The 23,216-nt window shown below is 39.7% G+C and overlaps 2 protein-coding genes across 4 annotated transcripts in view; one reads left to right on the plus strand and one right to left on the minus strand.

The window, feature by feature from the left end:
• ENTPD7 (ectonucleoside triphosphate diphosphohydrolase 7) overlaps window positions 1-4,063 on the plus strand; it is a 47,145-nt gene extending 43,082 nt beyond the window's left edge. For both annotated transcript variants that reach the window (XM_042908608.1, XM_042908609.1), the window contains one exon: window positions 147-4,063. In XM_042908608.1, coding sequence (XP_042764542.1) covers window positions 147-378 — 232 coding nt within the window. In that variant the 3' untranslated portion in view covers window positions 379-4,063. The remainder of the gene's footprint in view (window positions 1-146) is intronic.
• A 6,917-nt stretch (window positions 4,064-10,980) lies between these two features.
• LOC122202771 (cytochrome c oxidase assembly protein COX15 homolog) lies at window positions 10,981-23,124 on the minus strand. 2 transcript variants are annotated; one of them, XM_042909292.1, is made up of 9 exons: window positions 22,856-23,124; window positions 21,425-21,615; window positions 19,613-19,735; window positions 19,139-19,325; window positions 17,178-17,345; window positions 15,603-15,684; window positions 14,118-14,272; window positions 12,269-12,382; window positions 10,981-11,300 (listed from the first exon to the last, which is right to left on the minus strand). In XM_042909292.1, the coding sequence occupies exons 1-9, from the start codon at window positions 22,943-22,945 to the stop codon at window positions 11,169-11,171; spliced, it is 1,242 nt and encodes a 413-aa protein (XP_042765226.1). In that variant the 5' UTR covers window positions 22,946-23,124; the 3' UTR covers window positions 10,981-11,168. The 2 variants fall into 2 exon arrangements, with proteins under 2 accessions (XP_042765226.1, XP_042765227.1); XM_042909293.1 differs by lacking the exon at window positions 21,425-21,615 and having other exon boundaries at window positions 22,856-22,940.
• Between the last annotated feature and the right edge of the window lie 92 nt (window positions 23,125-23,216).

A 23,216-nucleotide genomic window follows, 5' to 3' on the forward strand; every position in this document is an offset into this window, starting at 1 on the left:
TTCTTCAGCTTTGCTTGCTCTGTGGAACTGGTATCAGCATATTTGCATGGATAGAATAAATGGCATAACACCACTGGCCTTTTAAATCCGCATGAATGTTTTTCTTCGAAATTAACGTTACTTGTTACCTTCAAACTCTTGCCTAGGGATCTACGGCAAGAAGGTGTCCGGCAGGCCCATGGTAGCTGGTTCCGTCTCTCCTTTGTCTACAACCACTATCTCTTCTTCGCCTGTATCCTGGTGGTGCTACTGGCCATCATCCTGTACCTTCTGCGGCTACGCCGGATTCACCACCGACAAACTAGAACCTCAGCTCCATTGGACTTGCTGTGGATTGAGGAGGTGGTGCCCATGATTGGGGTACAGGTAGGGCCATGAGGCCGGACAAGGACATAGAAAGCTCGAGTACCCCAGGGTTGCTGCCCATTGACTTCCACCACTTTCTTGTACCGGCCTCAGATGCTGCTTTGCCTGACCTTGGGATATTTGGCCTTGGAATTTCTACCTTAATATCTACTTTAATTCCTTCTCAGTATCCAGGTCCTCTTCTCTAAGAGAAACCGGAATTTAGTCTGTGAAGAACTAAATAATGAGAGTTTGGTGCTAACAAAGAGGACCAACCTTAGTCCAACTGAAGCATGCTTCTACTCCTTTATCTGAGAGGTCTAGTGTGTTCCTGGCATCTAGACTTTCCCCCCTTGCTAAAGCATGAAGTTTGACATTCGGCAAACTGGAAGCCTGGTTGAAACCAAATTTGGAGCATCTGATACAAAGCCGAAGACATTCCAGCAAGTGCAGCAGCCCCTTCTTTCTCTGTAACAGAGATATCATTTATGTGGAGATCCACACCCTTTCATAGGGATCCAAGATATTTGCATTTCGCTGAAACAGATATGAACTTCCAGGCAACCAAAATAATATAGTTTCTTTGCTTAACTTGACAAAGAAGCCGTTATGAGTGTGGTCCAAGATCCCTGACGTAGTGTTGCTGATGTTGATTATTATATGATTTTAAAAGGGTTTAGAACCCCTTCTAAATGAATGGTCAATCAAAGATTTTGACAGTATCTTGTGTGATACCTGGTATGACCAGGGTAGAAAACGTTTCTATGACTATATGCCTCACCGGCTGTTTGGGCATTAATTTTTCTTTTTGAGCCTTAAGTGTGCTTGTAAGATGGAGAAACTGATAGGGTTGGAGATCTGGATTTGTCTGGTTTTAAGTCACTGTCTCTAGGCCTATTTTTATGAGCCCCTTTACAGGAAAACAAACAAAAAAAAGAGTTCTTTTATTTCACTACGGTCAATATGTAGTTTGGGAAGGGGGGTGTATTTGTTGTTTTTAAAGAAGGAAAGAACAACAGTATCAGGAGAATGGGCAAAGGCAATAAAATCCAAGGTCTTAATTTATTAATGTTTTCTGAGAAATAGAAATTTTCCCAATTTGACTCTTGGAATGTCTGAAAAGAAGCAAATTCTAAACTTTGAAAAACATAGATATATCTGTTAGTAAGCCACGTGGCATCTTTCAGAACATTTGTAGAGTTTGCTCAGTCACAGACCACATTTCCATTAATGAGGAGAGAAGAAAGCCATACGATTACATTTTAATCCACTACCCTTCAGGAGCTTTGTTCCTCCTCTACATGTAGCCTTTAAATCGCATGAGGATTTCTTTTTCATCAACTCGCATCTTCCCCTATGGGATCTTCTTCATACTTCATCCTTCCCTGTATGCAGCCTTGAATGTCCTGCCCAAGAATATGCTCCCAGACTTGAAAGAGCTTTCTTTTCTGTCACTTTATTTTTACGATTAGATGAGTAGAGGGAATCATCTCTGCCTTTAATGGGGAAAAAGTTGGAAATATTAAAACATAAATTTCCACACTGGGAACCAGAAGGAATTAAATGCCTCATAAAACAGAGAAAAATAAGCCGAGATCCTCCTAGAAATAAATTGAGATGAAAATAAGTATGCTGTTAGTTGGTAGGTGAAGAGATGATGAGTCTTAAATAGTTTTCAAATTAAATAAAAATGGATCTAGCAAAAGAGTCTTATAGTTCCCTGTGGAAATATTTTTTACTTTTCATTAGGGTTCATGTCACAGCAATTTCCTTTAATTTTTAAGACTTCTAAATTTCCTTGATCTTCTTTGACTTCTTATCTTTGTGTCACTGCCAAGTGAGCCCTCGCCTTGTGATGGCTGCTTATAAATAATGTCCGAATGTGTTTTTTGCTAGCCAATGCCTCCTGAGGTACTCTTTCTTTTTCCCTCATCTTGGTTTCCAAATACTATTTTTTGGTTTTCTTGTAAGATCTGGTCAATGATCTTGTCAAAAGCTACCTAATTGGCTAATAGTGATCACATTCGTGTGCTCAAAATTTAGCTGAAGCAGGGAGGAGGCGGTGATGAGTCCAGTTTGACAGCTCTTATTAATGAAGTTATTCTTCCTCCTGGTTATAACATTTGTTAAGCATTTAGTGTGTATCACATACTCTTAAGAATTTGTGTATATTATTTAATCATTATGACAGCCTTTCAGATTGATACTACTTTTTGTGTTCTTTTTATAATTGAGAAACTCAGGATACCCTATGCTTATCATTTTTTCAATGTAAATGTATTTCTTACTCTTAATTTATTCTAAATAGTTTTTGAGTTTTCGTTTAGTGTATTATATCCTGTTTATTACTTTGATCTTATGAGATCTGGGCTTGTCCTTGTTACCACGAGTATGACTTCCCAGAAACCCATGGTAGAAATGTAAGGAGCACAGATTTTTACCATATCCCTCAGAAAAACTAATATTTGTTGTTGATATTGGTTCCTGTGCTTCTGTCATTTGTTCCCAATTAATAATTTTGCATGAAATCTCATTAGTGAGAAACATAAGCCATTTGTTCTCCAAGAGCCAATTACTTCTACATATTGCTGTCTCCTAAGAGTCTGTCTCCCTTGTAGAACCAGTCTACCTTGCGTCTACACCTCTTTTTGCCCTCGGTTGTTAAAGATTTTTTAAGATCTCTATTGCATTTCTGCACTTTTCAGTAGTCTCCTTGTGAAGATAATTACAGTTTCATTAAATTCACATCCCACTCATTCCTTTGAATCTTACCAGCCAGTCTTCTTGATACCAGAAAAATGAATCTGAACTGCTTTAGTACTTTTATCATTAGTGAGACAGGTCACAGATGTCAAAATCAGAGTCCGTGCTGATAGGAGTTGTGATGCTTTATTAGCCTTACAATGGCACAACCCATCACTTTTCTCTGACTTCTTATTACTAGAACATAATGAAAATAGGTATAATACTCAGTTATATAGCATTACATTGACTTAAGTTGCAGTTAACTCTAAGCCAGATTTTACCATCTTTGTCTCTGTACCTTAACTCCTTGAATTGACTTTCCTTGGTATAGGGAATTTAGTCACTTTCCAACAACCTTGTGTTTATCCTTTAATGTCATCCAAAGGATTCTGCCTCCCTCTCCTCAGCCTGACAGCTTTCTTTAACTTCCAGGGCCTTAGGCTGTGATTATTAAAATGTGGTTGATTGAGTCTGCCGTGCATCTGTTAAGCTCATCTTTTTAGTTATTAACATTTATTATCACATCCACATTTGTGTTGTTGAAGTATAGTTGACATATACTTGTTTCAAGTGTGGAACATAATGACTCTGTTTGTATACACTGCAACATGATCACCACAATGAATCTAGTTTCCCCCATCACCTTATAAAGTTATATGACATGCAACACAGTGTTATTGACTGTAGTCACCATGCTGAACATTACATCCCATGACATGACTTATTTATTTTATGACTGGGGTTTGTACCTCTTGACTCCCTTCTTCCATTTTGCCAGTCCTCCTTCTCCCCTGACTCTGGCAACCTCCAATCTGTTCTCTGCATTTATGAGTTTTGTTGTTTTTTTGGTTCCACATATAAATGAAACCATGTGGTGTTTGTCTTTCTCTGACGTATTTCATTTAATGTAACACCCACAAGGTCCATCCATGTCACAAATGGCAAGATTTCATTCTTTTTTATGGCTGAATAGTATCCCTCTGTGTGTGTGTGTGTGTGTGTGTGTGTGTGTGTGTGTGTGTGTGTGTACACACATCTTTATCCACTCATCCATCAGTGGACACTTTGGTTGTTTCCTTATCTTGGCTGTTGTGCATAATGCTGCAGTGAACATAGGAGTGCACATGTCTTTTTGAATTACTGCTTTTGTTTGTTTTTTTTTTGTCTTCTCACCATTTTTAAAAAATTTTCATATTAAATATAATTTATTGTCAAATTGGTTTCCACACAACACCCAGTGCTCATCCCAACAGGTGCCCTCCTCAATGCCCATCACCCACTTTCCCCTCTCCCCCACCCCCCATCAACCTTTGGTTTGTTCTCAGTATTTGAGAGTCTCTTATGGTTTGCCTCCCTCCCTCTCTCTGCTTTCATTTTCTTCAGAGAAATAGCCAGAAATGAACTTGCCAGAAATAACCAGAAATGGAACATGGTAGTTCCATTTTTAGTTTTTTGAAGAACCTCTCTACTGTTTGCCATTGTGGCTGTACCAATTTACATTCCCACCAAAAGTGCACAATAGTTCCCTTTTCTCTACATCCTCACTGACACTTGTCATTTCTTATCTTTGTGATAATAGCCATTCTGATAGGCGTGAGAGGATATATCTCATGGTTTTGATTTGCATTTCTCTGATGATTATTGAGCATCTTTCATGTACCTGTTGACCATCTGCATGTCTTCTTTGGACAAATGTCTGTTCAGGTCCTCTGTCCATTTTTAAATCAGATTGTGTTTTGTTACTAAGTTGTAGAAGTTCTTTTTGTAATTTGGATATTAACCCCTTATCAGATTTATGATTTGCAAATATCTTCTGCCGTTTAGTATCTTGCCTTTTTATTTTGGTGATGGTTTCCTTTGCTGTGCAGAAAGCTTTTTAGTTTGATACAATCCCATTTGTTTATTTTGGTTTTTATAGTCATTGCCTTTGGAGTTAGATCCAAAAAATTCTCACCAAGAATGATGTCAAGGAGCTCACTGCCTGTTTTCTTCTAGGAGTCTTATGGTTTCTGGTCTTATATCCAGATCTTTAATCCATTTTAAGTCAATTGTTGTGTATGGTGTAAAATAGTGGTCCAGTTTCATTCTTTTCCATGTGGCTGTCCAGTTTTTCCAACACCATTTATTGAAGAGACTTTCGTTTCCCCACTGTGTATTCTTGCCTCCTTTGTTGGAAATTAATTGACCATACATTCAAAGATTTATTTCTGGGCTCTCTATTCTGTTGTATTGATCGAGCGTCCATTTTTATGCCAATACCATATTGTTTTGTTTACTATAGCTTTGTGATACAGTCTGAAATCAAGGGGCATGATGCCTTCACATCCATATTTTCATTTTTGAAATAAAATAACTTCTACTTATCGGTATTATCTAAATAGATGCTCTCCCTACCCCTATTAACATGCTTTTGTTTTGCTTTTTGTCAGGAGTGAAAGACAAGTGGGTGGTATGATTTAAGGAAAAGAAGACTGGACTTTACAAATAGCCGGTTTGGATTCTTAGTCCCGGCTTTGTCACTGACTAGCTCTGGTACTCTCTAGGCAAGTCACTTGCCCTCTCTGGTTCTTTTTTCATCTATAAAACAAGGTGGCTAGACAAGATGCTCTGAGGCTAGTTCCAAAGGAAGAACTGTTGGCCTAAGGAACTAAAGGCAGGAGAAAATGTAGGAAAATGGTAAGAGTTTCAGGAACAGGATTTTAGCCTTTGGTTTAAAAGGACAGGATGACCAAGAGAGCTGGTGGTCCCCTCCTACTTTATCACTGACATTAAGGTTGATGGGAATGGAGTTTCCAACAGCAATCATTATACATAAATTTCAGAGGATGAGATTTTTACAGCTGGGATTTTAGAGTTCTGTCTTTTGTTAACCCCTTGGGTTTTATGAATGATAAAATTGAGGCCCAGAGCAGTAGTAATATGTGCAAAGTCTGAGTGAATGGTCTCCTGGATCCAGTTTTCTCTGGTTTCTGTACCACAGACACACACCTTTGACAGCTCCAATGAAGTTCTCATTGACAGAATCTTCCTGCAAGATTGTGTATTTCAAAGGAATCTATTCTTTATAATACAGCTGATTACAAGTAACCATGCCCAATCTTTATAACTGCTTCTGACATTCATTTGTGATGGCTTTGCTCACATTTAGGAATAAAATATGAAAGAAACACTTTGTCAGAAATGGCACCCAGTTGTTACCACATTTATTCTACCTTCTATATTTCTTTTAATCCTTTTACATTTTAGATGTTTCTTTTAAACAATTTGCTTAATTTTGTACAATTTTCTTAACCACAGCGTCTAAGCAATTCATTTGATGGTTATAATCAAAATTATTTAAAGTATAAAATGCCTATCAGATCTACCTCATTAATGAACTTGGCTGTATTTCTTGGGCAGTTCTCAGACTCCGTTACAGAAACAAAATGCTGTTTCTTTTTGCTGTCTTTAAACTTCTTTTTGTGCTAACTCAGAACTAGTATCTAATTTCCCTTTGTGCTGTGGTATATGATATGACTTCATTTGGGATAAAGAATTAAGGTAGAAGTAGCAACAGATACTTCAGATTCTCCCAGATTAGCTTCTTAGGTCATGCTTAGTGTGAGAGTCCTGCCGGTAGGGCCATATGCTCTAACTTGTGAGGATTTTGTTGGTGTTACAAAAAATATTAGTTAAAAAACAAGAGCTCTTTTATTATATACTAATTAGTATATATACTAATATACTAATTAGTATATATACTAATATACTAATAGACTTCCCTTGTATTATTACATAAGTGTTTTTCTTTTGCTATAATTCATTATTTCCAGTTTGTCAGTACCTACCATTATTAGAGGGACAGAGGAGGTCAACATCTGTTGACCCTGTGTTTCTCTGGAACTCTGAGCACTAAGATGTTCCTTTTATTTGTAAAATTGAGTTATTACTCATAAGGGTTTTTTACTTTTAAAGTGTATGCAATCACGGCCTGCCATTTTTATAAAAACCAAAGTTGAAAAAAACTTCTGAATCACAGGATGTTTATAGCCATGCATGTATGACTTCAAGCAAGCTGAGGACGTGTCTACTCCTGAGCCTCTCCTTTTTAAGTAGTGCAGCCACTTGTAGACCCTCTGGCAGCCTACCACTCTGGTTCTCCAGTATTAAGGTAGCCCTGATGCTTTCAAAGAAGCCCTTCCTGCAGAGGACTTGCCAGAGTTTGGCCTGTTAAAACTGCTCGTGGTGAAGGCTCTGCGCCTTATTAGCTTCATAATGCTTTCTCTGCAAGTAAGGATCCTAGACGAATACTTTGATTTCTGGTATTGCTGTCATTATGTTGTGTTTGAAATTCTCATTCCACAATTCCTCTTTTGTTGGAGCCCTGAAGTATATGCCTTATCTCTGTTATTTCTGCCTTGAACAATGAACTTTGCAGTGTTGAAAGGCATCTTTTTATTATGACCCACAGCTAGACACTCCCTTCTCGCTTTCAAAAACTGAAGGCTGCTTATGTTGCATCACTTTTGGGGGTTGCTAAGATTGTATGGTTTTCGAATGCTTCACATTAAATAATTTTGCTCAACAGTTCTTAAAATTCTGTTAAATACTGTTACATCAGTGTTGAACAAAAAGTGCAATGCATATTAGAGATGTATTGTCTCTTCTGCAGGGACATAGGTATATGTGTTTCATATGCCTATATATAACCCACCATACGTACCAGAACTGGAAGAATTGCTACACATCAACTGGTTATCCTAACGTCGTGATCATCACTTTAGGCAGTAGCTAATTGTTACCTCCTCTACAATGGGACAGCATTTGTCAGTGTAAGTTAAAAACAAGAAAATTCTAGATTGATAAGAAAGCCAGGTGTTTTCATTTCTCTTGATGTTTTAAAAACAACTGACAGAATTATTGACAGATTTTAAGGGAAATTCATTTAATCTTCTAGGTATATGATGACTTACTTTGAAAGAGGTGTCTTGGACCTCAATCGGTAATTATCCATTTTCCATTCATTCATGCAATATTTGGTATGTGTTTGGTGCTGGGAATAATGCAAACATAAAAATAATTCAGATAATCTGCATTTACCAAGAGCTCATAGATAGCCACAATACAGTTATACAGCTAAATGCAACCAGAATCGGTTTTTCCAAACTTACTCATACTTAATAAAAGAAAAATGAAGAAAAACATCTAGAACTTGAACTTATTCATTCATTGCTACAATTGTTGGAGGGAACTTTAGAAACACCAGCATTTGGCTTTTTGGGTTGGGTTTGGGAGTCATGAGATGATGGATGGGAACCTGCACCTCTGACCGCAGTTCCCTTTAAGAATTCTATCTAGAAGAGGTGACATCCCATTAACACACTAATAGGATCAGATTAAATGAGATAGGGTTGGGCAAATTTGGAGGGGATGGAAATAAGCTGGTCAAAACTTCCTTTTTTTTTTTAGAATATCATTTTTTTTCTTTTTAATATGAAATTTATTGTCAGATTGGTTTCCATACAACACCCAGTGCTCATCCCAAAAGGTGCCCTCCTCAATACGCATCAGCCACCCTCCCCTCCCTCCCACCCCCCATCAACCCTCAGTGGTCAAAACTTTCTAAGGTAACTGGTTTATTAGGGGCTAGGCCACGGTGTCTAAACTTGTCTGCATGTTGGAATGACCTAGGAAACTTAAAATTATGTCTATTACTGCTTCCAGAGATAATGATTTAATTGGTCTTAGGGGGAGCTTGGGCTTCAGGATTTTCAAAAATTCTAATTTGAAAAAAATTAGAAACTACCTCTAGCAATAGCATAAGCCCCGGGGTCATCCAGAATTTTTTTTTTTAATCAAAGACAAACTATTACTTTTGTTTTGCTAAGAACCACTTGAGGATGGTAGCTGTTAAGTCACAGTGAAACTCACAGAATACTGGAGTTGAAAAGGAATGGAGATCATCTCCTTGAGACTGTAAATGGGCAAACCTTAGTCCATTTATGGCTCCCAGATGTGTTCAGCCTGTGTCATGTACTAAAAAAAACCTGAAATTAGTTGCCAACCCTTGAGAGCTTTCACATAAAAATCTAAATGTTTTGTTTCTTTAAATAATCAGATCTGACAACTCTAGACCTATAGAGCAGCAACAGGCCAGAGCTCAGCAGTGGTTTAGTCGAATAGTTGGGACACCTGCTTTTCCACTTTCCACTTTTCCTCACCAGCTGCACCCTAGCGGGCTTTTGTTTTGATCCGACTCTTGTCTTCTACAAAACTAAAAACTAGCTTTCTGCACCTTCTAGCCATTGTTCCCAGCTCTGCTCTGTCTGAATGTTCTACAGTTCAATGCCCCTACTTCCTTCAAGTATTCCCTGTGTGGTGTGAGTTCTGGACGACTCACCATCCTGGTCCCTTCCTCTGGAGACATACTTAGTAATCAGTGCCCTCCTTAAATGGGGTACCAATAGCAAAACACAGCACTTGCAACTGAAGTATTCTGAGTGCAGCTGTGACACTTCCATTGATGAAATCTGAAACACCACTAATTTTTATCAGTGTCATTACACTTTTGGTGCAAGTTGAGCCGATGGCCAACTGAAATCCCTGTCTTCTTTATATGAAATGATAGGATACCAGGTTTCTCTATCCCAAACTTACACAACCTATTTAATTTAAATGAGGATGTTACATTTATAATATTTAATTGTATCTTGATGGTGCCACTCTGGAATTGTTTTGAGTTGTGACGTTCATCTATTATATTAGCAATGTTGGGTTGTTCCATCCTCAGGTCTGATCTTTCTGATGCCTTCATCCAAATCACCGATTTAAAAAATAAAACTGAATAAGAGCCCTATGACATGTCAAGATAGACCAGAATTATAATTTGTTAATCAAAAATTTGTTCACATATCTTAATAGATGTCCAAGTACTACGTACACCATCAAGGCCATACTTTTCTTATCCATGAGGCTGTTACGAACCTCTCTCAGGAACTGATTCATACTATCTATTCCATGTGACCTAGCAATGTTATAGCCATCAAAAGAACTAGGTTAGTGCTTGACGAATCCAAGTGGGTTACTAGTGATTATTTCCTTTTCTAAGTACTTCTAAGCCATTTTGTTACATATAGACATTAAACTTGTCAAAATCTACCCTTTCCCCATTTTGAAAATCAGGATACTAGAAGACACTTATTTCTCGCTGAAGGCTGTCTGGCTACTTAAGGTATGCCAAGTCCTTCCCTTTGAATCTTCACCTGATGGAAGTGGAGATCATAAGGAATTTCTCCTTAGGCATAATTCAGGACTCGGGGTCAAGGAGACAAGAGCTCATGCATGTCGAATCAAGAGCTTGCTAACATTAAGAAACCTAGACAGCCTACTAAAAAGGAACAAAGGCAGACATTTCTCTACGTTAAATTTGGTTTTCAACAAAAAAACTAAATTTATAAAGTTTTTTTTTAATGTTTATTTTTGAGAAAGAGACAGGGTGCGAGCACAGGAGAGGCAGAGAGAGAGGGAGATAGAATCTGAAGCAGGCTCCAGGCTCTAAGATGTCAGCACAGAGCCCGATACAGGGGTTGATCCCACGAATCTAGAGATCATGACCTTAGCCAAAGTTGGACGCTTAACCAACTCAGCCACTCAGGTGCCCCTAAATTTATAAAGATTTTAAAAAGGAATATTTAGTCAAATATACTTAATGACACTCTTGATCCAGTGACTTTGTTAAAAACAGGCAAAGAATTTTACTTTTTTAATGTTTATTTATTTTTGAGAGAGAGCACACATGCATGTGAGCAGAGGAGGGGCAGAGAGAGGGAGACAGAGGATCCAAAGTGGGCTCTGCGCTGACAGCAGAGACCCCAGTGCAGAGCTTGAACCCACAAACCGTGAGATCATGACTCAAGCTGAAGTCAGAGCTTTACTAAGTCACCCAGACACCCCAAAACAGGCAAAGAATTTTAAATAACTTGACCAGTTTGGAAACCACTTGGTATGCCAAGGACATCCTTTTAGAAAACTCCCAAGTTCTTGTGCTCTCTGATGAGCTCTCAAATGCACTTTCAGTCATAGGAAGCTGATCCTCGGAATTATTTTGGGACTCTTCGGAGTTCATTCATGAGCCAAAGGGCAACACTAAGCAGAGCCAGGGAGCCTGACTGGTGAGTGGCAGCCAAAGGAGTTGGAACGTACATTAGCAGAGTGCTAATGCCCAAGCCCACCTGTTACAGAGGAAAGAATGCAGTAAGAAAAGCAGGAGCCACAACTTCAAATGACTGGGCATAGATAACCAGATACATAAATTTCCACATTCTCCCATCAGAACACTAAAAATATATATTTAAGAATTTTCACAAGTAAATATACTCACAACAAAGGAAATTCAAACAAAATAAACCTAATATTCTCTTTAATTATCCTTCACCCTAGCCCAGTTCCCCCCACCAAGGTAGTTTATCAGTTTCTACACACTTACACTTTTTCATAGATGTTTACAGAAAAAACATACTCCTGTACTTTTAAAAATTGGATTGTTCTGCTACTTGCTTTTTTCCACTTAACAACATGCGTCTTGAGATCTTACTATTTTAAACTGCTACACAGTATTCCACAGTATGGGTGTGCCATACTTGTATATTTAGGTTGTTTCCAGCTTTTTACTATCACAGCAACTTTACCATGAGTTTCTTTGTACACAGCTCTTTGTGCACTGGAATATTTCTAGGGCAGGAACTAAGAAGTCACTTTTCTGGACCAAAAGATTATACATTTAACATTTTAAAAGATAATGCCAAACTGCCCTCTGGAAAAAACTATACCAACTCATGCTCTCACCAAGAATATATGAAGGTATCCATTTTCCTATGCCCATGCCAATACCTGATAATCTTAAAAAAATTTTTTTTCTCCAATCTAACAGGCACAAAGTGGCATGCATTGTTTTAATTTGCTCCTCTCAGATCCATGATGCTTCTCTCGGATCATGAATGAGGCTAAACAGCTTTTCATATTTATTGGTCATTCATTGTTCCTCTTATGAGAACTATGTATACTCATATCCTCATTTTATTTTCCAGTTATTAATCTTTTAGTCTATTACAAATATTGAAATCATTTTCTCCTAGCCTGTCACCTTCCTTTTTTAACTTAGTTTTGGAGATCCCTCAGACCAAGAAGAAGTGGTTTATACCTGTGTATATGCCAAAGCTAGCAGAGTCACTGCTGCCATTTTGGTCCTTCGAGGAAGGGGAATTCTCCGGGAAAGGAAGTAGAGCACTGTCACGGCTGTAACTGAAGTGATTCCCTGCAGAAAGGAAGGGATCTCACCAAGTGCCAGGAAGAAATGTCCCACCCTCCTGATTTCTGCTCATCTTACATGTATCTTCTCTAGAACCAGTGAGTCACCATTAAGCACTTTCTTATACCAGGCAGAGAACGACCTGTGGCTCCACCTGTGATTACTCCTCAGTCTCCTCCATGTTCTGCTTGCCACTTAAATGTTCACGTTCCCCAAGGCACCTATCACTCTAGACACTCTTACTCTCTTCTCAGTGATCCTTTCCAAATTCTAACACGGGTGCGCCCCTCAGGGGTAGCCCTCACTTTTTAAGTCATTCTTTGCATTCTTATGCCTAATTTTATCTCCTCTCGAATCCTGGGGTTTTTTTCTTTTTTTTTTTTTAATGTTTATTTTTGAGAGAGAGAGCATCAGCAGGGGAGGATCAGAGAGAAAGGGAGACACAGAACCCAAAGCAGGCTCCCAGCTCCAAGTTGTCAGCACAGAGCCTGATGCAGGGCTCAAACCCATCAACCATGAGATCATGACCTGAGCCGCAGTCGGATGCTCAACCGACTGGGCCAACCAGGTGCCCCACTAATCCTGTATTTTTAAAGTGGGTCTGACCCCAGCACATGAGGGTTATTCTCCTGGGCTGTGAGTAGAGAAGATAGTGGTGCTGGCAGCTAGTGCTAAAAACAAGTGAAAGTATCATTTTCCTTCCCGCCGCACTTCAGTAAAGGATTGGCAATAGGGTCTCCTTTCCCACTCCATGATGTCAAGGAGAATGTTCGTCTATCATTTTTTACATCTATTTCACTTTTCCTTTTCAGAGCTGTCCAGGATGACAATTTCAACTAGACTCTACTTATTACAAAATGTTGGCAAAGAGGCCTGAGCCCACACAAGGTAACTGGCCCAAGTGCCAGTGTTGCCCTTGGGGGTCTGAGTCCTCTGGACCTCTGTCTTTGGGTGTGCTCCAATCACCTCATACCCAGCACACCTCAGTCTGATGACATCCTTCATCTCCAGCCCAACACTCATTCCAGTAGTCCTATTTCTGGGTGTGTTTTAAGCATGCCACAGAATAAACTTTGGGATCTTCTTTACCATCATTACTACAGCCAATCTTCTCCTTAGAGCCTGTTTGTGATCCACTGTTCTCTTCAAGTTCTGCTCCCCCACACAGCCTAGAGCCCCACCACTCTCACCTGCAATACTGCAATGGCACCTCTGCTTCTTGCTGGCCTCCTTGCTGCCAGTCTTTCCTGGCTCCAACGTATCACGCCCAGCTACCAAGCCAATCTTAACATGACTCATAGCAGGCCCTTAATAAATATCAGCTTAAATAAGATGACAAACATTTTAGCTCCCTGGAGTTTGGTTCAGCTCTGATAGTTATATGTTCAGCAGCCTATCTTTGCCCTCTCTTCTCTACTTGGCCTCATTTCCACTAAAATGACTCTCCTATGTGTGTGCAGGATTGAGGGAAGTTATCCTTTGCCAGATGGCAAAAGGCATATTCCAACTTTAAGAAGATGGCAGTATCCCAAAAGCCAGAATTTGGCTGGAAAGGGTGTGGGTAATTAGGACAAAAACATCACATCAGAGACCGGGTGCTAAATTTCTCCCAAAAAGAAAAGGAAATCTAGTGCCCAGTCTGTTCTACCCTCTCTTAGTGCTGCCATCAGTGCGTCAGACACCCCAAAGGCTGTGAGAGGCTCCCTGTGCTCAGTAGCCAGTAACTAGCAGCCAGACTTACCAGAATCCGGTGATCAAACTGCACCATGGTGGGATTCTCAAAAACATTCCTCAGGATGGGGGAGAAGGTAAAGAGATCCTCTGGGATCCAAGATTCTCCCATCTTCGGGAAGGAATTGTAAACAAGCCCAGCATCCAGCCCTGCCACAAAGGCCCCTATATTCCAAGGCAAATAGTATTTATTAAAATGAGATACAGAGGAGATCAAATACTAGTTTTGGCATAGAAAAAGTTTATTATCCCAGAGACAGACAAAAAGGAATAATCAGAGAACAAAAAGATCTACAGAAGGGTTTCTAAACAGAGAATATACATCCTAATCACCACGGGAATTTAAAAAAAAAAACAAACCCACAAAACTGCATCCTCACCTGCTCCCACCCCAAGATTCTGGCATGCCTCCCTTAAAGGAGAGAACTAGAAGCTCTGGAACAAGGCATATTCGATAGAAACATCCTGTTAGTGATTTTGATGCCCTCCTTATCCCACTACGAACCAGATCTATTCGGGAAATGCTTTTCCCCCAGATACCTGCGTAATATACTCCTTCATTTCCTCAGGTCTCCACTCAATATCACCTTATCAAAGAGATCCCCTCAATGATCCTATATAAGGCAGCACTTCCCCAACCTCACCTCTATCCCCTTATCCTGCTTTATTTTTTTCTTCATAGCACTGAACACCATCTGCCATATATTTTCACTGTTTATTGCCTGTCTTCCCCAAGTGCTCAAAAAAATGTTGGTTGAGTGAACACAGAAGTGAAAAAAAATTTACAAACTAAATCCTGGATAAACATGTAAAATATCCATGAATTAATAGATGACTGATCCATTATTTATGATCAAAGAGACCTTGTTTTTTTATAAATAGCATTTATGAAGTCAGAATTCATGTTCTTCCACCAAAAAGGAGAGGGGGCACAAAGAACTGGTTTGATGGTTTTATTTACAGCAGTGCTCCTCAACAGAACTTTCTGTGATGATGGAAATATTCTCTATCTGCCATCCAAAATAGTTGCTAGACACATGTGGCTATTGAGCACTTGAAATGTGGCTAGTGTGACTAAGGAACTAAATTTTAGATTTTATTTAATTTTAATTATTTAAGTTTAAATAGTTGCTACATGACAGGTACTGTTCTAAGCACTTCACATCTATTACTTATAGTACACCATCATCTTCATTTTACAAATGAGGTCACTAAGGCCCAGAGAGGTTATACAGCTTGCCCAAGGTCACAGAATTCATAGGTGGTAAAGCCAGGATTCGAACCTAGGCAGTCTGGATCCAGATAAATCCTCAATATTTTTGTTCAACTGACCGGAAAGCAGGGTTTTTGGAAGGGAGGAAGGAACAGAAAACAGAGGGTGAAGATGGTGGGTATGAGAGAGGCAGGTGTGAAAGGGAAATAGGAAGGTGCAAGAGGAAAGGACAAACTCCCCCCTGGAGTTTGTCTAGAGCCCGTTGGATGAGAAGAGTCCTACCTGAGAGAGCTGTAAGGAACACTAGGCCTGCTGTTCCATGAGCACATCGCCTCAACCACAGAAGCTGACGAGTTTCAGGCAACTAAAGAAGAAAAGCATTCAGATAAACTGTACTGCAAGAACCACGAGAGGCAGCAAAGATCTCCAAGGCCAAAGTCAAGTGACAGTCTGAAGCCTCATTTTCTCTGACTCCCTAAATAGGTTGAGCATTCCCAGCAGATATTCTGTTCAAATATGCATCATATTTTATGATGTTTATACATTTACTATGTCTTCCTTGCTATCCTGTAAGTTTTGTGAAGGCAGGAACTGACGTCTGTCTTGCTTGGTGAAGTAATCCTAGCCCAGTGCTCAGTGTGTAAATACTCATTACATATCTGTTCAATAATGATTTGCATTGCATTTCCCATTGCAAGGGAAAAATGCTTCACCATGTTTGAAATGATGTGGCTTAAGATAGAGGACTAGATTTTCATGTTGTTTATGTATGATATTTAGTGTTTTACAAATATAGTCAGAATCAAAATGCCTAAAGTAGAGACTCTTCCATTTAGTGTTTTGTTAATATAAAAATTTGATTTTATTTTTACTGTAGCCAACTTCTGATACTAATCAGTGAAGCAACAAATATTTATTAAGAACTTTATAAACAGGTTACCATAAAGATACAAAGGAGTTAAGGAGTTAAGTCAGACTACTGTCCTTAAATGGTCTATAATCTAGTACATGAAGAGTGAGATATCATTAGAAAGATAACGTAGGACTGTCCAATGGAACTTTCTGTGATGATGGAAATGTTCTATAATCTAAGCACGTGGATTGTCTACTGCACCAATGTTTTGACCCCATCTGGCTTCCCTGTGGGGATGACTGCCAAGTCCACAACTCCTCTCCTTGTTGGGATTGAGGCTACTTATTCCAAGTACCTACTGGATAATTCTACCTAAAAGTCCTTTGTCATCTCAAACTTCATTACATGGACAGGTTATCCAGGCCAACCATGACTTTAATACCAAAAATAATAGTCATTTTTAGAAAAACTAGTATTTTCTTTTGATCAGCATACAAAGAAAATATTTCAGACAAGATCACTATATTGTCAGATTTGATGAATGATAGGTCCCCAACTAAAGAATAAACAGCCCCCATGGCTCCTGTACACCATCAAAGGTTCAGAAACAGCTTCCATTCTGGCCTTCCTCCAACCCTCTGGGAGTCACAAGTAAGGCTCTTGTTGCAACCCCTTCCTACCTTTTCTAAAATTCATGTTTTCACTGTTCCCAACAGGCAGTGCAAACAGAATATTCAGCTCCTGTACTAATTTTCCTTTGAATGAGTTGTTCCAGCTCAAAAGAGTAATGACACATTTTCCTTTGCAGTTCCAAAGCTTTCTATAATCTCAAAGTTCAATGCTTCTGTCATCTTTGATTATATCTAATTTCTGGTAAATCGGTAGATGTTACTAAGGGAATGTGTGCATTTTGATTTATAACTTCCCATAAGAAGCAGAATTTCTGTTCCTGTGACCCTGTCAGCATCTGTGTAGATGTACTAACAGCATAGACTGACTTCTACCTTGTGCTGAGGGAGCAGCAGTGAGAGTGAAGTCCACAAGCTGGCACAATAAAGAACAAGGGCTGATCCCAGGTGGGCAGCAAGGCGGTACTGACTGACCCGAGGGATGTCATGGGAGTCTGGTTTTTCTTCTAATCCACTTTTCACCATATACCATCCCAACAGACCCTAGAACCAAAAACAGAAGGGGCAAATAACACACAGCTGGATCTGTCTATTCAACTTTACTATCTGAGAAAGCGAGTTATCAATTATCAGTACTCCCTGACCTCTCCTTTCCATATCTTCACATATCTCCAGTATCCCAGGAGTCGTAACCTATCCACATTTTCACACATAGCACCACAAATACTTAACCACTGCTTAGATTAACATTTTATTCAAGTATAAGCCAAATACAGAAAAGTACACAAAAGTGTATCTATGGGCAAAACCTTAGAAATACTTGCTATAATTTAATATTATTTAAACCAGTGAAATATAAGAATAAAAAGAGAGTTTTTTCTATACAAACTAGATCATATGCTTTGGAAAAGCTTTGATAAAGATAACTGCTTAATAACAATCATTGTCAAGTTAGTAGGAATAGACAATTATAAAAGTTTTGGGTAGAGGGGAGTAAAAAATTTGTAAGGCTTTGCCAGCAGATTGCTTTGCAAATGTCTAAGTTCCCACTCTTCTTTAAGGAAAATGAAATGAAATAATAGTTTATGAGGATGCAAGAGATCTGAAGTTAAATTCCAATCAGAGGACTTTAAAGAACAGGTCTTAGCTCTTCATTTAAAAAAAAAAAAAGTAATCAAAGTACAGGCTTAAGCTTAAAAATGCAAGGTATGTATTATTCTGATTCTCTGCTTAACTTTTTCAATTAACCAAACAACTGTCAGTTTCATTTCTATCAGATAAGATATAGCCCTTTCACCCCCACTCTCCCAAGTCAATAGAAGCATGTCAAGAGGTGGGATTCTCCCACCTCTTCTACATAGCTCTCCTCAGGAAATCTTCTGGGGCATGTCTTTATCCTTAGTGATGACCCTGGATGGTCTAATTATCTTGATTTCATCTGCATAGGACATTGGAAGACAAAGGAGTGTAAAGTGTGATTTGCCAGCCCCACTTTCTTCTTCCCATAACCCCATGTGCCATCTTCAAATTTCTACCGCCCTTGGAGTTGATCTTTAGTGGGTTTTTTTTTTTTCATTCTAAAATAAACTTTCATTTTGTTTTACCAACCCTTCCCTACGTCTTAGGGACATTTACTAATGTCTCTTTACCTGTTTCTATTGCCTCTATTTTGTCTCTTCCATCTCCCTCTTTAATTCCTTCTAATTGGTTCATATTCTTACTACTTCAGAGTCAAATTAACCAATTAGCTTCTTCCTGATCAAATTCTGATGTTCCTTTGAGCTCTAAGACTCTCTCTGAGGGCGTAGAATCATGACCCAAATACTCATAAGTACCTTCTCTCATATTCCTTTTCGTGGCTCTCAGTCTCAGTCTCACCAAACCCTTAACTGTGGGAGCTTTCAAATTTGCTTCTTTAGCCATTCTAGCACAGAAAAGCCATAGAGCAGACAAGTGAGAAAAGGGGAGGAGAAAAGAACCCAGGAAGAGAGCCATGACAGGAAAGAAACTCTTGTGACACAAAAATATATTTACTGAGTGCTTACTAATTCCAGGAACTAAACTAAGTATTGTATATGCATGATCTATCTCATTTAATAGTCACACAAGTTAACCAGTAGGCACTATTATTATCCCTATTTACAGGTAAGGAAAGCATAGCCTACCGAAGGTAGACAACTTGCCCTACTAAGTGGCAGAGCTGGGCCACGCTTGTAACACTAAAATTCATCCTCTTACCCACTCTGTAATACAGACTCAGATTCTTTCCTTAAAAACAATCCAACCAGGAAGCTCCTGGAAGCATCTCTGGTTTCCCAAACTTGAATAAATCTCACCTGGAAGCAGACTAACCCACACAGGGCAAGAACACGTCCTTTCATGCCACGGCTGAGCCAGCCCTTTCTCCAAAAATAGGCAGCAGGCAGGATGTATGTGAGGCCCACAAGGCGACCCCACATTCGATGTGAGTACTCCATGTACCAGATGAACTTGAATTCGGCCAGTGTCATATCATGATTCAAGCTGGGAGGAAGGGAAGTCAAAAAAGAAAGAGGAAACATCCATCTGATTGTTATTTACCAAGAGAATGCAGAAGCATTCTCAGTTTTGAAGCTTGAAATGAAAGGTCTGCCTTCTTCCTCATCCGTGACCCCAGGATCACTCTGGAACTGGAGGTTTAGAGTAGAAAGCTCACTAAATATAACTGGAGCAAATATCAATAATGGAATCTAACCATTCTGAAGTGCTGAAATACGCAAAAGATTGAGAAGGCCTAGTGGGGCGTTTACCTGATTTTCTATAATACTTACATTTTAAATTCTGGAAATTGCTGGTATTTTTGGAATTCTGCTTCCCATTCCTCTTGGTGTGTAGGTGGCTTCATCTCCTTTATTAAATTCCAGTCTACCATTGAGAGGCCAGACTCTGTCAACCTTAAGATAGGAAAGAAATGGTGTGTGCACACATGCACGGGTGCCCATGCAATGAACAGTTAACAGAAACGGGGATCTGAACTTAACCCCTCTAAAGTTAAACACAACATTTCACTATATCCTTTTTTGAAACCTTGCTTTCTTCTTACTGCTTAAAATTTCACCAGAAACAGCTGCCATCAGGTACACATTTCTTGACTCCTTGTTCTCTCAATCCTTTCATTCAACTCTCTTTACCTCTTTCTTTCACTAACATTCCTTAACAGGTAATATCAACCCTTACACCCAAGAAATGTGCCCTACATGGATATGAGACATTATTTACACAGGGAAAAGAGATTTGTTAGATATAAAACAGTTTAGATTCTTGAGTGAATTTAAAGCTAATAAAATTCAAATGTGTTGCAGTTTCCCATAACGGCCTATACAACATATGATATTTTGAAATAAGGGTACAGGGAATGCGGAGGAAATCTGAGCAACACATACTGTATTAACACCAGAAGGTATTTTCACCAAAAGGAGCAAGGATTCCTAAGGTAAAAGGCTGATTTTAGGTCAGAGGCAAGAAATGTAGAAGATGAACCTGGAACATCATATCCAGAAAGCAAAGAATTAAAGGTTACTAGTACCCTGTCAAAAAAAAAAAAAAAAAAAAAAAAACAACCCTGAAGACAATTTGAAGAGGCTCCCATTGACTAAAGATGGAACAATCTGAGCACACCATCAAAGCAATGGATTGAAACATCAAACACATTTAAACTGATGAGCTCATAATACGTAAAAAACTAAAAACTTTATTGATCACCTTTGGAGGATGCTTGGGAACCAATTTATTATTTTCAGAATTGGTAAATAAAGGGAAATTATTTATCCTGCCTTTCCCATACAAACTGTACAAACAGTACCTTAGGATAACCAAACTGTTGATGAAAGTTCCTCTTTAGAGTTGAGCTAATAAATTATTAGAATTTTGCAACTGTAATGAAATCATGGATCTAGGCAATGATAATCAATGGCTTTTGGTATCTCTAATGGACACCAGATATTTATGAATGTTGTAATCCCCTATGAAGGATTTTGCCCCCTGCTCCCATCCTGAATCTGATCAAGCAACAACCCATTTACAGGAAATACAGGGGATAAGGGAACATGTTAAACACCACCACAAGTATGCAATCAGCAAAATCCAGACTGTGGGAAACTCCGTATGACAAATCAGTTGGGTTTCTTTAATAGCAAACAAACAAACAAACAAACAAAAAAAAACAAAACTACAAAGAATGGGGGAGGAAGGGAGAAGAATCTAAATCTATAAAATCTCTTTATAGATTTAAAGAGACCTAAGAGGCATATGAACCAATTGTGATATATGGAACTTATGTGGATTTAATTCAAACAAACTATACAAAAAAATTTTGAGACAAATTTGAAAACTGTGTGTAGAGGGAAAATACATAAAAACAATGCATATCGAACAGTTAAGACCTAAACAAGTCTTTATGAAGGGCTCCTAATAATAAAACTCTAGATTGTTCTATAGCAGGGCAAGTCATCCGACATGTCCCTCTACATATATAAAATGAGGGAGCTAGACTAGATGATTCCTAAGGACTCTTCTCCCTTAGTCATTCCATGTTTCTACTGATGACCCAAATAGCTGACTCTCGCTCTGAGCAAATTACTCACCTAGTCATTCCACCAAGAATAACTGCTCCAGCCACTGTTCCACTGCAGACCAGGAGCCATCGGCCCACCACCCGCTCAGCAGCTTTTGAGGGAAGGGACACTGTACCCCTTCCAGACTGCAAAGCTACTTCAGAGATGGTGCTGTATTGCCCTGGCCTTAAGAGGTGCCTGATCCCACAGCTGCAACCACACTAAGGATCAAGACAGACAAATTACAACTGGAGACAGAGGGAAAGGCCTCAGTCCACCACTCTCATACACAATCCCACTCTGTCTAGAGTGGAGTACCCTGTACAGTCACATCTCCACCGCTTCTGCCCTAGTAAATCATCATCTCCTATCCAAGTCACTGCATCCACATCCCCCTTCACCCCCCGCCACCCCGCACCTGGTTTTCCTGCCTCTAGTCTTGCCTCACTCCAATCCATCCCCATACCACATGAACCTTCTAGTCTCAGCATGCTTCCCCCAGACTTAACTCCACACCTAAGTATGGATTTTCTTTCTCCTGTGGGAATTTAAACATGACTTCTCTGACTGGGACGCTCCTTGTTGTCTGATTGGTAACATCGACTATAGATCTTAGTTTAGTTGTCACCTTCTCTGGGAAGTGTTCCTAGACTCTGCCTGGTCTGCAACAAGTCGTTCTCACACTACACTGTACCTCCCCTATCTCAGCCCTTAACACATTGCAATGTACTTCAGGTTCATTTGTCTCTACCAACCACTAAGCTAGGAGTGTGGGACAGCAGTATCTGGTCCGTCTGGTGCTTTCCCTCCTGCAAATTTCATTTCTAACACATTCCCTTACATAACAAGATCTTAATAAAGATTTGACAAATGAATTACAAGCGAATTAACTGTGCCTTCCTCTAGACTGGGAGACTTTTGGTATTTATCTTTCCTAACACATAATAATCACTCAATAATTATTTGTTGAGCAAATACACACCCTCTTCTGATTCTGTCCCTGAGTCCAAAGGTTCGTGTTCTGTTTCCTAACTTTAGACAATTTAAATTAAGCCTCAATTTCCTTCTCTGTAGAATGGGATTATAGTTCCACACCTGACTACCTGAGGGCTTTTAGCAAACCTCAAATATACAGGTAAAAATTACTGGGCTTTTACTATGTGCTAAGCGCTTGCTGTATAGGAAATTATTCAATCCTCCCCAGAAACTTATGAAGTAGGTATTGCAATTCCCATTTTACAGCCGAAGAAACTAAGGGACAGAAAGTTACCTAACTTGGCTGGTATCACACAGCCAGTAAGTGGCAAGTCCAGATCTTTAACTCAGGGACTTTGGGCACAAAGAAATGCGTTGTGAATTCTACGGAACTACGTCAATGTGATGTCGAATTATCTATTAATTTTCTCCTCACTCTTTCGCCCCATGTCCGATTCCGCGATTGAGTCGGCTGCGGTGCGGTACCTGCGTTCTAGGCGCCGCCCTAGGACCCAGGAGCCAGAGGCACGGGCTCCCCATCAAGGCCTTCAGGCGCGGAAAGAGTAATCGCTGCATACTGAAGACAGTGTAAGGAAGCCACCTCCACAACCCCGCACTCTGTGGTCTCCTTTCACCGCCGCCGAATGGAGAAACATTTCCGGGTCATGCAGCGCGAGCCCCTCCTTCTCAGAAGACAGGGGCGAGCAGTGACTGCGACTGCGCCAGACACTCGTCTTTCGCGGGGGCTGCTGGGTCTGGGTGTCGGAGACGCGCCGGGGTGCGCGCAGCCATCAGGCCGCGCTTCGTTGGGCGCGCGCGCCGGAACCCAGACCCTGAGTAGAAAGCG

This window comes from Panthera leo, chromosome D2 (genome assembly GCF_018350215.1).
Source record: "Panthera leo isolate Ple1 chromosome D2, P.leo_Ple1_pat1.1, whole genome shotgun sequence".
Taxonomy (NCBI): Eukaryota; Metazoa; Chordata; class Mammalia; order Carnivora; family Felidae; genus Panthera; species Panthera leo.

Bases quoted from the DNA above. Each gene is read 5' to 3' on its own strand.
- LOC122202771 (XM_042909292.1), bottom strand. From the start codon at position 22,945: ATGCAGCGATTACTCTTTCCGCGCCTGAAGGCCTTGATGGGGAGCCCG. The intron at 19,326-19,612 runs GTAAGTATTATA...CCTTCCTCCCAG, and splicing joins CAATTTCCAGAATTTAAAAT to CTTGAATCATGATATGACAC. The intron at 17,346-19,138 runs GTGAGATTTATT...TTTTGGTTCTAG, and splicing joins GTGGGTTAGTCTGCTTCCAG to GGTCTGTTGGGATGGTATAT.